General features: G+C 45.3%; 1 protein-coding gene across 11 annotated transcripts in view; it reads left to right on the top strand.

Annotated features, from left to right (window-relative positions):
- Positions 1-16,118, top strand: part of RBFOX2 (RNA binding fox-1 homolog 2) — a 253,683-nt gene extending 237,565 nt beyond the window's left edge. For 9 of the 11 annotated variants that reach the window (XM_084648120.1, XM_084648124.1, XM_084648123.1 and 6 more), the window contains 3 exons: positions 6,622-6,710; positions 8,059-8,131; positions 10,775-16,118. In XM_084648120.1, coding sequence (XP_084504246.1) covers positions 6,622-6,710; positions 8,059-8,131; positions 10,775-10,819 — 207 coding nt within the window. In that variant the 3' untranslated portion in view covers positions 10,820-16,118. Of the gene's footprint in view, positions 1-1,374; positions 1,418-6,621; positions 6,711-8,058; positions 8,132-10,774 lie in introns of those variants that run through there. The other 2 variants (XR_014714132.1, XR_014714133.1) reach the window with 2 other exon arrangements.
- The last annotated feature ends 304 nt before the right edge of the window (positions 16,119-16,422 follow it).

Raw genomic sequence — 16,422 nt, 5'->3', positions numbered from 1 at the left:
CATGCATTTCCTGATTCACATGTGCTCTTGCACATATGCTCACCTAGGAACTGACCTGCCTGGTCAAGTGTTCCATTATAATAATACTTCAGGATGTAGGAAAGAGTTCTGTTTTTTCTCTGTCACTCCTAAAGCCTTACTCTAATCTATGTAGATCAATGAGTTTGGGGCTGACCTTGCAGTGACTAAGCAGGTAAATGGGCAGCTATTCTGTGCTTGGTGGCTTCTCTTGCACAGGCTAGCACATTAAAGCCTTGTTGAGAGGGAAATGTTGACTGGGGTTATCTCCCGATTCTTTTCAGAAAGTTCCTTCAGATCTTTAACTTGCACCTTTTATGCATAAAAGGGGCTCATTTAACACCTTGACAGCAACTTTAATAGTGCAGAGAATCCCCACGCCCACCTCATGTTACACTCCGCTTTCAGCATTTAATGTGTCTAAGCGCTAAAAAAGGGACTAGAACCCTCAGATAAAACCATTTATTTGGCATCTTGCTATAAATAGTTCAGGTTCCATTAATACGGAAAACAGGGACTTCAGTATAGGGCCTCTCTGAAGATGGGTCGGCCAGGTTTATCCCTTTCCTTTTTATTGCTAGAGTTCTCAAGAGAGATGCATCTCGGCCTGAACTTCTGAGTTATCCCACTTTCCACTCTGGATTGGCACAAATTGAATGGGTGCTGGTGCCTCATCTCCCACTGGATTGTATTCGTTTAGTTGCTGTATGAGGGCTGTCCTAAGCTTTCAGATGAAGGAACAGGGTTCTTCCGCCACTGATTGCTGATTTGGAAAGAGGGTTCCCTAGTTGTTGAGATGGCGGAAGTTAAGGTGAAGAGCCCTCACACCTGCTGAACTGATAGGGGTGGGCTGAGGGAAAAGCAGGGGGGAGAAGGACCTGCAGCTGGCAGGATGGGGTGATTAGGGGGAGAAGAGGGTTGTTCCAGGCTTTGGCTGCTTTTCCTTCCCACACAGGTATCATACACTTTGATTTGGTCTTCCTCTTCCTCCTCCCTCCTCTTCTTTTCTGGGGCAACCATCCTGCTAGCCACTTTCTTCTATTAAAAGGGCTGTTCCATCTCTTGTTGGACTCATTCCTGTCTGGCAAAATAACTGAATTTATAAAGTAACCTTCCCCAGGGTCAGTGTTGGGGGATAATAGCTCCATTTTGGCCATGAGGAAAGACAGTGCTTCTCCTACAATGGGGTCAGTCTGGGATAACAAACCACCCATAAAGACCACTCCCATCTATGAAAAGCGTGCTTGCATCCACTGGAAAGAAAAGGCTGGTGAGCCCCTCGGTGGGCTGTGTCTGTATGATTGTTTCTTTCCACAGCTGTGTTTTTTGAACTGCTCTTCCTGTGTTCTGTTATAGAATAGTCTTACAGGAACCAATCATTAGCGCTAAAATACCTCAGGTAGGAGAGCCAGTGTGACCTGCCAACCAATCAGATTGTGGATTGCAGTGGAAAAAAACTGAATTATACTAACCATTCCAGCGCCACGTTAGAGATGGGAACAGAGGCTTTTTTTAGGACAGTGCAGACTTGTGAGCGTGTGATCAAAGCTCCTGCTACCTCTGGGCTGCACATGTTCAGGTTTCACACCAAGTGGCTTTTCATTCCAAAAATTAAGTGGAAGGGTTAATACAGGTCATGCTTGTCCCATTACTATGTAGATTCTCCTGGTGCAGTGAATGCTGTTGTCCTGTCACCTCTTTCACCTGCCGATCCACAGTGCTTACCTGCCAGCTTTCTAATACTGAAATCCTAGAAATTAATTCCAGCCCCTTTTGCTTTTTAACCTTCAATTATAGAGGCATTGGGGAATGGAGAAAAGACGCGCCAGGCCTAGAAAACAAAGGGTTCCTAAAATTGGACTTGCAACCCCAAAACTGATAGGGTAGTGAGTATATAGACACACTCATCAGCATGGACTGTCCTTTTCTTCATGTTTCTGGAAATACCTCTGACACCTAGAGGTATGCAGGTACTCCATAGTACTGAACCTCAGCAACACGCTTCTCTGCTCACTCCCTCGTGTCCTCTGCCACTCCAGAGAAAGGGCATCTGCTAATATGCCTGAATAATAAGGCACTGAAAGAGGAGAGAGGAAGCTTGTTGTAAGGTGTAATTGGATTTCCTTATGGTCTGTTTTGTTTGATTGCCCCATATGGCTCTTTTGCGTGGAAGAGAGAGTGTGTTTTTTTGTGCTGAAGAGCAGTGTAGGCAACTGAAAACACTTGCTATCTGCCTTTAGAATCTTCAGTGGACAGCTGAAATGTTGTTTCAGTTCAAACAACAGCTTCATACTTACATCAGTTATCAAATAATTTTCAGATACTTGCAGCAGCAAACGAATACTGAAAAAAATCCACATTTTAATTTTGGCAAAGGAATCCAAAGGGAATGTTTTGACTTATCCTTCTGTTGCTGGGCCATGGCTGGTATCTGCTTATCTTGGTCCTCTGGCCCTCAGAAAAGCAGTTTGAGGTCAGGGGATTTCTGCCACAAACCTAGGAAAATCCAGTCAGATTGACAAATGAGGACAATGGAATCAGCCTGTAGGGCCCTCCATATAGCCACAGAAGAGGAGAGGTTCATTAAAGACAACTTCTCTCAGCATTTGAGACATACTGGGAGTAAAAGAACTCAAATGAAGCTAATCTGCACTTTGCCGAAGCAGTGCTTAGACTGTCCTCATCAGTCTTCACACATCTCCCTCAACCCAGCCAAAATAGTATGCACTCTAAAGACCCCATACCTGCTGTAGAAGAGCCTTCTCCTTGCAATTGAATGCTCACTAAATACATACAGCCCTTCTCCTTGCCCCTCCTCTCTTCTTATGGCAGAGCTTTGTTATTGCCTTGCTGGTAGGGAGGTATCTGGCATCACATTCTCACAAGTCCAGACCCATTCATTTGTTTTGAGACACAGTTTGGATGTTTTTTTTAAAAAAGGCTAACTAGGTTGGTGGAGATTGCACAGCTGCCTTGGGTATTTAGGGACTATGCCATTGAAGGGTAGGCTCCCTTAGGGTCCCTCTGCAGCACTGGAGAAGTATGGAGCAGCTATTCAGGAGGTGTCTTTTTCATAGGGTAACGTGAACATGCAAGGTTTCAGAGTAGCAGCCGTGTTAGTCTGTATCCGCAAAAAGAAAAGGAGGACTTGTGGCACCTTAGAGACTAAAAAATTTATTTGAGCATAAGCTTTTGTGAGCTACAGTGGATGCATCCAATGAAGCGAGCTGTAGCTCACGAAAGCTTATGCTCAAATAAATTTGTTGGTCTCTAAGGTGCCACAAGTCCTCCTTTTCTTTTTATGAACATGCAAGTTCAGTGAAAATATCCTGTAGTGACGCAATTTAAATAAGCTACAATACCTAATGAGAGTGGCATCAGAAATCATGGGGGTACGTCCCTATGAGTGGGTTAATAGATTCGCTTTTTTCTTCAGGCAAAGTTGTGTGTGGGCAGGAATAGCAGGATGGAGACGTTGTATGTGCTTTGGACAAGCTGTGTGGGATCTGAGATGCCCTGACGGAGCTATGTGTGGGTCCTGGGTTTGGAAAAGCAGGGACTGCTGCTGAAGAAGGAAACTCCCCCAGAGCTTCCCCTTGTTTTTTACAAGTCCTAAAACTCACCAGAAATTATTAAGGAATGAAAAGGAGTGAGAAATGGGACCTTTTCTTTTCCCCCTGTTTTGGTGTATTCGGACCTGCTTAGGTAATGCTAGATATATCCAGATGTCTGAATCCCCAGAAGTGGTCCATGCTCATTGCTCCTAGATCAGGAACATATCATAGTGAGGTTAGTCCTCGTTTTTTGTTTTATTTATTGTACACACACACAGAATATGTAAACGGCTCCAGATCACAGGTCTGATTGTGTGTGTATATACATATAGCCTTTAATTTTTTTTTAATTAACAGTAGCTTCCGTTTTGCATCAGTGCATGGTTAAAACCAGTACACATGTCAGCTGTTTCTTAACTTCATTTCTCCAATGAAATATTTCTCCTGTTTTTTGTTTGTTGTGCAGTTGGAGAAGAAATGTTAACATCTCGCTCTAAATCTCAGTGGAGTCTCTGTTCCCTTCTCTGATATAACAGATGGGTTATTGCTTGTTATAATTATTAACATTGTGGCGTGGGCTAGGGCTAGGGCGGGAGACATTTTTATTTTGGGGCGGGGGGCGGGTTAGGGTTAGGGTTTGGAATGTTAGCTCCAGTGGTGACTGACTGTTTCCGTAATAGCAGGTCGTTGTGGCTGCACGCTCTAGTAACTGAGGCTGTGTACTTCACCGAGCTTGTGGTAGAAGCCTAGGACAAACCGCTGTCCCAAGAGAATGCTGGGATAGATAGAACTAGCCAATATGAGTCTGAACGTGGTGATTTTGCTGGTTGTGTTAGCTCCAGTTGTCAGCATGCTTAGTTTTTAATTTGATTAATAGATGTTACGCCATTACCTTTCCCACACCTGATTCCAGTCCCTCTGTCCCTTTTCCCATTATATGACATGTAAGTTAAAAGAGAATAAATGAAAACCTTTTTTGGTTTCAAACTGCATCTTGCTGTTATGTTCACAATAACCTCCACTCATTAAACATGGCTGCCGATTTCCAATGTGGCTAGTAAATGTTCGGGAGAGTGAGAATCTGGGCACATTCTGATGCAGGCTGCCCTGCATGTGATACTAACATGTGGAACTGGGTAAATTTTACATCTGCCTGAACATCAGACATACCAAGAATTCAGGAATCTCATAAACTAGGAGAGTACAGTGGTGGTGTCAATTTGAAGTTTTGCTTGCATTTGTTGGCGAAGGTTAATATGGATGAACTGGGTCTCACTGTGCCTCGTGCACCCTCTCTCTTTTGTGTTTGGGGATTAGCAGTAAAGTACAAAAACCTAGCAAATTTAAGTGGAGGGACTAAAAACAGCCAGGTAAGAGTGGGAGAGTAAAAGCAGTGACATCACACCATTTTAAAAAGATGATGTAAGGTTTAATGGGTGACGATTTGCAATATGCTATATCTCATTAACAGGAAGATCCTAACTTAACCCTAGACATTATATCTTCACCTCCTCCAGAGTAAGAAAGCATCTGCAAACTTGTCTTCCAGTCAGCTCCCCACCCTTCATTCCGAGTAGCTCCACTAAGGCAGTGGAAACTAAACAAAAGCCAATTGCCTCTTTTTAAAAAGAAAACTTTGAGACAAACTTCACAAGGAGAAGGATCATGTATTTTCCCTCAGATTGAATATGAGCTTGAGTTTTTGCTTTTGCCCTCCTCTTGCCAAAAGTTTGTCAGCTAATGATGGCAAAGTTGTCATTAACCCAATCCAGAGATGAAGGGTGTAAGACCAGCATTTGGTCCTATACAACTGCGTAAATGTTGAAAACTGTCTCTGAGGTTTTCTGGCTTTAGTAATAGCTCAAGCTGGAGTCACTGGCCATATTATTCCCATATGGTTAACAAAAGCCATGTTCAAAGTTATACAGTAAATGCAGATCGAATCCCCATTTCACCAAGTTCATTATCCTGGTTTCTGACACTAGAAGCCTCTTTGGACGGGTCTTTGTCTCCATTCTGATTGGGAATATAGCTTTCCATCCATAGCTTACCTTTAATTGCCCCATGAAAGATATAGAAAGCCGCTTGCCTGACTACTCAGGTCCCTCTCAGCCCCGAGAAGGGGGAAAAGGAAGGAACTGCTTGTGTCTGTGCTTTTCCAGAATTCCACTCAGAGACCCACAAATCTTTCTTTGGCTCAGAATTTAGGATGAATTTTGCCTATTCCTTGGGAGCTGTAACTAACTCTCTGAACAACCTCCCATGATCTGTAGCATCTCAGCGTCTTTTAAAAGGCTTCTGTGTATTCTCAGAGCAACTATAGCATGGACCACAGCAACAACACACGCCTCCCTGACATAATGCCCAGATGTCCCCCACATGCCTCAGTCTTACTTTAAGGGGCCAACCCAAAGTGGCAAAAGGCCTGTTCAGTCTCTGTAAACGTTTAATCCTTGCTGCCTCTGCTGAGAATGCCAGCTAGTGGCACCTGCTTCAGTTTCTGGGCGTTTTGCTAACTCATCATTCTTTTGTGTATCTGGACCAGGTGAATATCTAAACTTCTTGTTCCTCTCACAGCAAAGAAACAAAAGCAGGAGTTTCCCTGGGTGATTTTCTTTCTGAAGTGCATATTGGTGGAAAAGAAAACACCTTGTTATGTTCCTTTGCCCACAGCCCACACCTCCCTTCTTTGGCAGCTTCCCCCAACTCTGGCAGAGGGGCATATAGGGGTACAACAGCCAAATTTAGCTCTTTTCTGTCCTGGTTTTCCCCTCCCCAACACCAGCTGTAATTTCCCACACGAATGACCGTATGAGATTTCCTTCGGCCTATGCCTTTCACTAAACTGCCTACTGAGGCTTTGATTCAAGGCTCTCCCCAACCCTACTGAGGGGTAGAACACAGATGGGTTAGAGGGTGACTCTGTTGTGATGGATGTAACATGGGAGCTGATGCAGTTTGAAACCCTTCCTCTCCTTGTGGTGTGTGTGAGTTTTGCTTTCTGTTGGTGGACAGGTATCTGTAAAGTCAGTTCTCCTTTCTCCTGCAGGGTGGATATGCCGCCTACAGATATGCACAGCCTGCTACTGCAACAGCAGCCACGGCCGCTGCGGCCGCTGCAGCAGCTTACAGCGATGGGTATGTAAGGAGGCATGGGGCGAACTGGATATGCTCAGGGGTTCGTGGAGCACTGCTACTCCTTTTAAATACTCCTCTATCTCATTACTCTGGCTCATTCCCCCTCCCCCACCCCCAAAGACACCCCCCCATCCACCCACACACACACACACTTTAGAGGAAAATGTCCAGTTGGCCCATTCCAGGCTTGGGCTCTGTAGCTGTCAGATATATGGACTAGGGCACTAAACCTGGTTTCTCCCTTACCCCTTTGGTCCTCTGCCAAAAGAGACAACATGGTTTTATGGTTAGGGTCAGGTACTGGGAGTCACAAGACATGGTTTATATTCCAATTTCTTTGTTCTGTGACTGTGGGGTAAGTCACTCAGCGCCTCTGTTTCCCCATCTGTAAAATGGTAAAAATGACCTTGTAAAGTAGTTTGAGATCCTTTCATGAAAACTTCTATATAAGTGCAAGGAATTATTCGGATTATTATCAGAGTAATTGCCATAAGGTCTTTTACCTCCCTGTACAGTGAAAATTGCATATTAATTCAAATGCATGGTGGGACTTTTCAGTCTTACTAGAGCTGGGGGAAAATTTTCAACCAAAACTTTTTGGGGGGAGGGGAAGCAGGGGCAGGGGAGGTGTCAAAAATGCAAATTCAGTAACACCAAAACATTTCATGAATTTATGTTGGTTTTGCCAAATTGTTCTGGCCAACTCTCCTCCCCCGCATCCCTCCCAAAGATCTGAAAAAATCTAAATGTTTTGTTTTGACATTTCAAACTGAAATGTTTCAATTTTGGGTTCAAAACCACTTTTTATTTTGAAAATTTCCTTCAGTTTTGAAAATGCAAAAACTTTAAGAAAAACACTTGAAGTCAAAACAAAAGGTTTTGTTTGACCTGAAACTAATTTTTTAAATTTTTTTGGAATTGTCAGCGAACTGAAAAATCCCTAATTCATCCAGCTCTAAAGCTTGCACTCCTGTCTTCATATTCTGGACAATTCCCCTCTCCCTTCCATTTAGTTGCTATAATCATGGCAGCTGCCCTAATACCAGTAGTTGCCCTCCTCCAAAATAGCACCACTAGAGGTAGGAGGGGCACTAAATGTGATGCCAGCTGTTCTCACCACGCTCCTGCTAATTGAGAATATGGCTTTTGTGTGTCTCTTCCTTGCAGGCCTTTCTTTCATCCCATCTCATACAACGTATCCATAGATGCTCTCTGGAGTGGGGCTGCCTCAAGCAGGTGTGGGCGGGGGCACAACATTTCCCCCCCGACCCTTCCACTTCCTCTCGTCAAAGAGTAATATCTAAATCCCTCTGTGGAGTGACATTTTTTCTTTTCCCCCTTCCCTCAGGTATGGCAGGGTGTACACAGCAGACCCTTATCACGCTCTTGCCCCTGCCGCTAGCTACGGAGTTGGCGCTGTGGTAAGTATGATTTTCTTTCTATCCTCCTGCCATTTCTCTCATTCCTGCTATGGTGAATAGCTGCCCAGGGCACAGGAGCTGCTATGAGTCTCCATCGACCACCTTTTCTCTTCAGTCAAGAGGCCTCTCACTGCAAGGAAGCTCTCCAGCTAGTCCATGCCCTCTTGTCTGTATTGCCTGACAGATCTGTTACTGCAGTTGGAGATGAGCAGTGTCGTCTTGTTCTGGTGCTTAGGAGAGGGATGGGGAGAGCAATAGGGTGATATCTGTTAGTGTGGCTTTATTATTATTATTTGTGTGACCATAGCGCCTAAGAGCCCGAGTCATGGACCAGGATCCCATTGTACTTGGTGTTGTACAAACACAGAATTAAAAGATGGTTCCTGCCCTGAGGAGCTTGCAGGCTAACTAGACAACACAGAAACAGGGTGGGGGAAGGGGTCTCTCACACAATCAGAGTGAACAATGTATTGGTGGCAAACAGCATGTTAGTGCTTTTTTCCTTATTTTGGTGGGTGCAGTTAGGATGGGATAATTAAAAGGAAGGGCGAGGGGGACATTGAAGGGAAGGGAAATGAGGGGAATAGGGAAGGGAGGGGAGAAGAGGAGAACAGGGGTGATGCTGAGGCAGAGAGACTGTGAGGGAGGAGGAAGGGTTGGAGCCAACAGCCAATCAGCACAGGGTGGAAAAAGTCCACTCAAACCTGTAGAAAGTTCTCCCAGGATACGTCTACAATGCAGTGAAAAACCCACGGCACTGAGTCTCAGCCCAGGTCAGCTGACTTGGGCTGAAGGGCTATAAAATTGCAGTGTAGACGTTCAGGCTTGGGCTGGAACCTGGACTCTGAGATCCTCCCCCCTTGCAGGGTCTCAGAGCCTGGGCTCCAGCCCAAACCTGAATGTCTACACTGCAGTTTTATAGCCCTGCAACCCAAATCCCATGAGCCCAAGTCAGCAGACCTGGGCCAGCCACGAATCTTTTATTGCAGTGTAGACGTAACCTATGGACCAAAGGTCTCTGATTTGGCTATTTCTGCCCTTAACCAGCCCTGCTCTATAGCTTTCTTCCAAGCCCACGTGGGGGGAAGGGCAGAAAGACACACCTAGGTCCTAGTGTCCCCAGAGTGTGTGGACAATCTCGCCTGCACAATTCTGAGGACAGGAGTACCCCCAGTTGGGCCCATTTTACCCCCTCGCCCTCACTTTGGCTGCTTCTGCTTCTACTGGATGGAGTCTCTGGAAACTGTTGTGGCAAAGCTTGAAAGCACAAGGCATCCTTTCACCACCACTTCCCTTAACTTTAAAAACTGTGTTAAATGTCAAGAATACGAATTCTTGGTAGGGGAGGTAGAATAAGGTCTTGTCTCTCATGGGCCTCAAGAGAGCTGCCAATGGAGTTGTTGTTCCTGGTTCCCCTGGGCACTAGAATGAGGTTGCTGAGGAGCAACACAATGATTGGCAAAGTGCAACCTGTCAGCTATGGCAGAAAGAAAGTCAGTAAACAATTAGGCCCTCAGGGCCATTGCACCCATTGCCTTCCGTGGGTTTCCACAGGTGTCACTGCTTGGGACTTAGTATACCATTGTTTTGTACAAGAAGGAAGAGATTCCAGTTCCATCGCTCAGCTCTGTAGGGCTCAGAGGAATAAAAAGTAGCAAAAGTTTATTTTGTTACTGAAGTCAGATCTGACTCTGATACATACACAGAGCAGGTTAGCTGAGGTAGAAGGAGCCATTTTTCTGCCCCTGCATTGCTCTGTAAAGCAAAGCAGAACTATATAGGAAAGATGGTAGGTGAATGGATCAAGGACTCGTTGCAGAGAACAGACCTAGATGGCTTGCTTGGCTCTCCTTTATCCTCAGTGCTTCTTGCATTTCTAAATCCCAAGTTCTATATGTTTAAGGGCTCAGAATGGGAGGAAACCCCCTACAGAAAGGAGCATGAGGGCCTTCGAGCATTGGAAGCATTGCAGACCAACACTGAGGTGCCTGGGGGTGTGGAATTCCTGGGATTGGAACAGCAAGGGGTGTTCCAGGTCAGGAGTGAGTAAGGAGACCACATAGAAAGTGTGAAAAATCAGGACAAGGGGTAGGGAGATGAGATAATAGGTGCTTATCTAAGAAAAAACCCCGAATATCAGGACTGTCCCTATAAAATCGAGACATCTGGTCACTCTAGGAGTGAGATGCTGGGGAAGAGCTGTGGTGGGGGACATGACCTGGTCTAACCTGTCTTTCCAGTCAGGAATGAGGTGAGTGGAGCAGCTTGCACAGAACTCACCCTCACCATCTCTGCTTCCAGTCAATACTGTATCTCTGCTCTTATGAAAATTGAAATGCAAGCGGGTTCATCCAAAAAGGAAACATAGAATTGTACTCTGAGATCCTTGGAGCTGTTTGGATTCGGAGATTTGCTCAACTCTACTTTCAACTAACTGGTTGTCTGTGAGGCTGTCCCACCTGAGCCTGGTGTCTGTTTTTTCTGACTTTCCCATCTCATCTGCCAGTGGGAGTCTCCAAAGATGGTAGATCAACACCTGGGCGCACTCACTCCAATCCCTTTCATGGAGGTTTTGTCATTGCTTTGAATGTTTCTCTCCCCAAGCTCCTAATCATCTTTTCTTTTATCCTTTAACTTCTGCAGGCGAGTTTATACCGAGGTGGCTACAGCCGATTCGCCCCCTACTGAAGTGACGTGAGCCCCTGCAAGTGGGACAGCCCCCCCAGTTCATGAGGCCTGGCTATTGCAATATTTACTAGTAGAGGAACTCTATAGCAAGATGAGGAGGAAAAACAAAAAAAGAAAAGAGAAAATACTTTTTTATACCTCACTATGTTCTTTGAATATGTATTTTTCCTTTAAATTTCTGCCTTTAATTCTTTTGTTCCAAAGATTGTGCTTTTTTTGTTTGTTTTTTGTTTTTTAACTGTGGTAAAAAATAATGCATTTCCGTGTCTGTATGTTGGTGCATAGCTTATCCTACCAATCACGGAAGAGGCAATTAATGATAAGGAAAGATGTTAGGAACCAATATCATGCAATTAATTGTGGACAAAGTTACTTACCTGGGTCTGGTGCTTGGCACCTGTGAGATAGGAGGATGTGAGGGAGAGCCTCTTCCTGCTGTGTTTCTGCCCTTTGGAGGGACACATTGATTGGCTGTGGCTGGAACCCACATGCTGGTGAGAAGTAGTTCTTTGTATTTGAAAAGAAGGGAGATGCAGAGACTTCCAGCATTTTATCACCATCTGGCACGCACACACTTGGAACAGTTTCAGGGGTGTCAGGACTGTATAGTTGGTGAGAGAAGATTCCCCAAACTTGCCCAAAGACTTGGGCGATTAACTGCAGTAGGGGACAAGACTTTGAAATGAATTCTTGATATCTCTCCCCCCACACACACACCTTGATTGTTGTCCACTACTGGACTGTAATTGTCTGTCCTTCCTCTGCTTTCTAAGGTCTTTCTCCTTTACTGCCCCTCTTTTTCCCTTTTTTCCTTGAGGATTGGTTGGTGTGATGCTGAAAACGTGGGCCAGTAAGGACAGAGCTTGAGGCAATGGTTGAGAGTGCTTGTGTCTCGGACATCAAGGAGTGGTTAGATTTACCGAGCATTTGCAGCTTTATGGGGAAGGAAGCTGGCTGAAGAACCCTGCATCGGTGCCACACTGAGCTGCTCTGAGGTTCAGCATTCAAGGTCCCTCTCCCTATTCACCATGAGCCACTTCGGCATTGCTGCAAATAAATCATTAAAGTAGTGTGAAGACAAAAAATGAGTCATGGAGCAGCTGCAGAGGGACAGGGGAGTGTGTGTGAGGGGAAGAGAGTGTGTTTTATTTCAGAACGCTGTTCCTGAAGTGATTTTGGATAGCTCAGATGTCTGGAGGTAGGCAGAAGCCGTTTGTACAAGCTCTGAAGTCATAGGAACCTCCCATCTGCTAGATCTATTTGAGGCCCTTAAATATTTAATCTAGAGCCCCAGTGGCCATTTGCCCAGCCTCTTAGTATCCTGCAAAGAGCACCTGGACTGCTCAGTCCACATTTACACTACAGACTATTTAGAAGGGCTCCATGGCTCCCAAGGCCATCTTCCTTCTGCTCTTTTAACTGGAGTGACTCTTCTATTTTAAAAAGCAGGCATTTTTTAGGTTGCTGCAAGGAGTAACACTGTGGCAGGGAGTTGTTGCTGTCAACATCTGAGCTTGATTTTAGAACTCAGAGGAATAGTCTCCCCTCCAGTTGTTAGTTATTGCTATGCTCCCAGCAACTCTTGCAATCAAAGGCAGATTCTCTGAAGCTTTATCTAACCCTAGACACTAGAGAAACAGAGAGAGAAGCACAATTCCATTTGGCTCCCTTGTCTAGCTGAACTGGTACAGGGGTGACTTTTCACTCCCAGAAGGGCTGTGTGGGGTGTGGATTTGTAGCTAGAGCCTTTCAACTCCTGCCACCATACACTTGCTTCGCTGTCAACAGTTGATATCAGAATAGGAAAGCAGATGCGCTGAACTTTAAGCATTGTAAGTGGGCAGGGCTGTCTGGGAGGTGCACTGACCCACCATGCACAACACACATCTTTGCTCTTCCCCTCAGCACATGTCCTCCCTGTGCCTGGCAGGGAGGAGGTGCCTGAAATGGGAAGGACTGAGGAGACATTAGTTAAGCTAGAGACCCTAAGGCTATTGATTCTGTGGAGGAATAGCTAGAACAAGGGGACACCAAACTGCCAGCCTGTTGGCCACTTTTCTCGTTGTTGTTTTTTTTTCTCCCCCAAGCCAAAGTTTGGTTTGTTGCAGTTATGACAATTTTTGTTGTTTGTATATAAATATTTTAGTTAGATTGAAAACGGGGTGGGGGAGTGGGGTGTTGGGCTTTCACAAAATCAAGGAAATGAGGGGTCGGTGGGATTTTTGGCTTTTACTGGTTGAGTGGGAAACTTTTTTTTTTCCAGTAGAACGTCTAGTGTCATATTGAAGGGAAGCCAATTTCCATCCTGTGGCAGATGGGAGTGGGAGACTCCTTTCTGGAGCTGAGACGCAGCAAAAGCCTCAAATGGAGTTCATCATAGCCACACCTAGGGTGGCGGGGGGAGTGAAAACAGGATGTCTCTTTCCTTACTCTCAGGAAGGAGAAATTGCTGATGCTGTAGGGCCAGAGAATGGGAGAGGGTGAGGGGCCACAGCTTGCTTAGCGCTGTAGTGGCAGGAGCCTGAGCTTCGGCCGCTTTCATGTGTCTCAGTTCAGCTGGTTCTGACTGTAGCTTCTGAAAGGCCAAGCTCCACTTTCTCAAGAGCCCTCCTGCACCATGGCGGCGCAGCATGTGGTTGGTTGCCCCTTTGCTTCTCCATCTGTAGGGAAGACTGAACATATTTCTGCTGTTAAGTAGGGTCTGTGCTTGACAGATATAACCCTGCTTAGTGCTGAGAATCTGGGTTCTCGTCACATAAGTGCCTGGGTTCAGCAGGGGGTGGGTCACCTAATGCTTTACCACCTACTGTCACCAACTTCTGATCCACAAAGGCCAGTCCCCTAATGCATCAGTGGGGGCTGCCCTGATCTATTAATCACTGTTCTAGGCCCCTCAGTGTATTAGCACCTGGGTTTCCCTAATTCCTACTCCATGGTGACCGGGCTGGGGGGAAGCTAATCCCTTTGTCCTGCTGATTACAGGAGTTGGTTCTATAATTTTAGACATTTACCATCCATACGGTCCAGGTGATACTTTCCAAAACCAAGACCTCCCAGACAGCTTTTACCACAGCTGGATTTTTGCAGCATGGTTGCTCCTATGAATTCTGTGCCATGGCAAGCAAGAGCCTTTCATCCCTCCCTCCATCCCTCTTGGCAAACACAATGACTCTGATTCCACAGATGATATTTAATGAATTGGCTCATGATACGAAGGACCTATTTCCATTCAGATTAGCCAAGCCTTGGCTGGTTTGAAGTATCCATTTCTCCAAAGATTGAGGAAGGCCCATATCTTCCTATGCAGAATTAATTATATTCAGGCTTTTTATTACAGGGATGAGGGAATGGGGGTACAAAAGTGGAGCAGGCTTTTGTCACTGAGAACATCTAGTACTTTTGTCCTGTAATGATCAGTGTTCAAGAGTTTCTGTCACACAGGACTTGGCTCAGGTCCTTAACCACTTAGGTCTGGTCTGCCCCCCAGTGTTTGTACCAGTATAACTAGTTTGGTTAGAGGGGTGATTTTAATGATATTGTTATACTGGTACAATCCAAATGTGGGTGCTGTTATACTGGTATAAAGGTGCATTATACCAGTATAGCTTATTCCCCTTTCCACATGGGAATAAGCTATATCAGTATAAGGCACATATATATAATTGTGTCCGCGGTAGAGGTGTTGTGTGACTTTAACCACACTGGCGTAGGTAAAGCAATACAACTTTTGTGTGTAGACAAGCCCTTAGTGTTCCAGTTACCCATTTCTTATAACCAGGCATTCACAGGGCAGGCAGTCATGGAGGTCCTGTCTACAGTAGAGTTCAACCATGTTAGCCAAAGCCATGCTTTTAAATTATATTCTTGCTTAGACAGCCCACTGCTATGGGGACAGTAGTGTGGTCCAGTGGGATAGAGCACTAGGCTGGGAGTGGAAGACCTGGGTTCTAGACTGGTTCTACCGATGATCCTGCCATGTGACCTTGGGCAGGTCTGTTCATCTCCCTGTGCATCAGTTTTCCCCATCCACAAAGCAGGGATTGTGATACTTTATCCTCCTTTTGTGAAGCCCTTTGACACCTATGGATGAAAAGTTCTATATGAGATCTAAGTAATGTCTCAAATCCCAGTATAGGTAGGGCCTAACTGATATAAAATGGTTTATAAAACGATTTCATAGCCTAGCAGCTTTCTGGTGAGAATCATTCTTAAATGAGGTCCTGGCTGTTGTGGTTTTTTGAGCTCTGCTATGTGGGCACCTGGGGGCTTTGCAAATCTTCATATATCCCCCTTCTACTCCAATCCCCAAGGAAAAGACAAGTAGAGAATAGGTGTGGGGAGCACTTAGGAATTCAAGAAGGGAAAGAAATATTGGCTCTGGGGAACTCTTCTTTTGCTGAGTCCAGCTCCAAAGGGAAACCACACAAGCAGCTTGGAGAATAACTTGCTGCTTGCGCCCCTCTAGTATGGTCACGTCTAAGGAGTCCATGCCTTGGCGGAGGGGGAAGTGGTTTTTAAAGAGTGTGTTACTTGTTTGCACTGTTTTAAAATAGGAGAAAAAAACAAACTAGTGAACAAGGTGAACATCCAATGTAAACTTCGGTGTGTTTTTATTTTGTCATGCTCTTGAAAATGTCAAACATTTTGTAGTATACACGAGTGAGACTTGATTCTTTGTTGCATAAAACACTATTTTTTGGTGATGTTACTGTCTGAAAAGCTCCTCCCTCCTTGCCCCCACCCCACTGATCTCCTCCCCACCCCAACTTATTTTATTCTATAATGAAATCACCAGTCGACAAGGCATGCAGGAATGTAATAGCCAGAGTGTGAAATGGGGTCCTTTCCAAGTAGGCTTTGGGTGTCCTCCAGGGTGGAGTCCTTCCTGTAGCTTGCAGTATGCAATATAACGCCCCTCCCAGAACACACACCGGTTACAAAGCAAATTGAACTAAGACGTCCAATGCCAGAATCGGTTGCCACCACGAACAGTGGAGGGGGACATTCCAGAAGTGGTGTAACCACTTGCAGTTGTTGTCCTACCCATGTTTCTGGCAGCAACCAGTGAAAGCTTACACAGGAAGATGACAAATACGGTCAGTGCCAGTGCAGCCAGTCGGCAAAGATTGGTAGCAGAGTAAGAATACATCAGCCAAAACCTTGCCTTTAGGGAAATTGCTGATGTATAAAGCCGTCCACCTGAGTATTCATTTGGCTGGCAATCTGCAAAGTGCCAGTGATCTAAGGATTGATTCTAAAGCTGGTCAATAAGTCTCTCTTTTGCCAGATATTTTTTGGGGGTGGGTGGGTGGGAGGGGTCTGTTTGTTGCTTCCCTGAGGAGTGATCTCGTAAAGGGAATCTGGCCTCCCACATAAATAATCTCAGCTTCAGTCACTTTCTTCTGTTTTTCTCTTGACAGTATTTTTTGTGTGCGCGCGTGTTGTAGTTTTGGCAGCTCAGTTTGGCTGCATTCTCAAGTGACGAAGTAATCCTCTTTTACCCCAGGGGATAGGATTTGTTTTTCTTTTTATGTTATCAATTCTGCTTGTAAATAGCTGGAGCAAAAAAAAACCTGGGGCCGATAGCAAACGAGAACCAGGGC

Source organism: Lepidochelys olivacea, assembly GCF_965140295.1.
Source record: "Lepidochelys olivacea isolate rLepOli2 genome assembly, chromosome: 1".
NCBI classification, from domain to species: domain Eukaryota; kingdom Metazoa; phylum Chordata; order Testudines; family Cheloniidae; genus Lepidochelys; species Lepidochelys olivacea.
The sequence above is the reverse complement of the archived record's forward strand: the minus strand, read 5'-3'. Positions and strand labels throughout refer to the sequence as shown.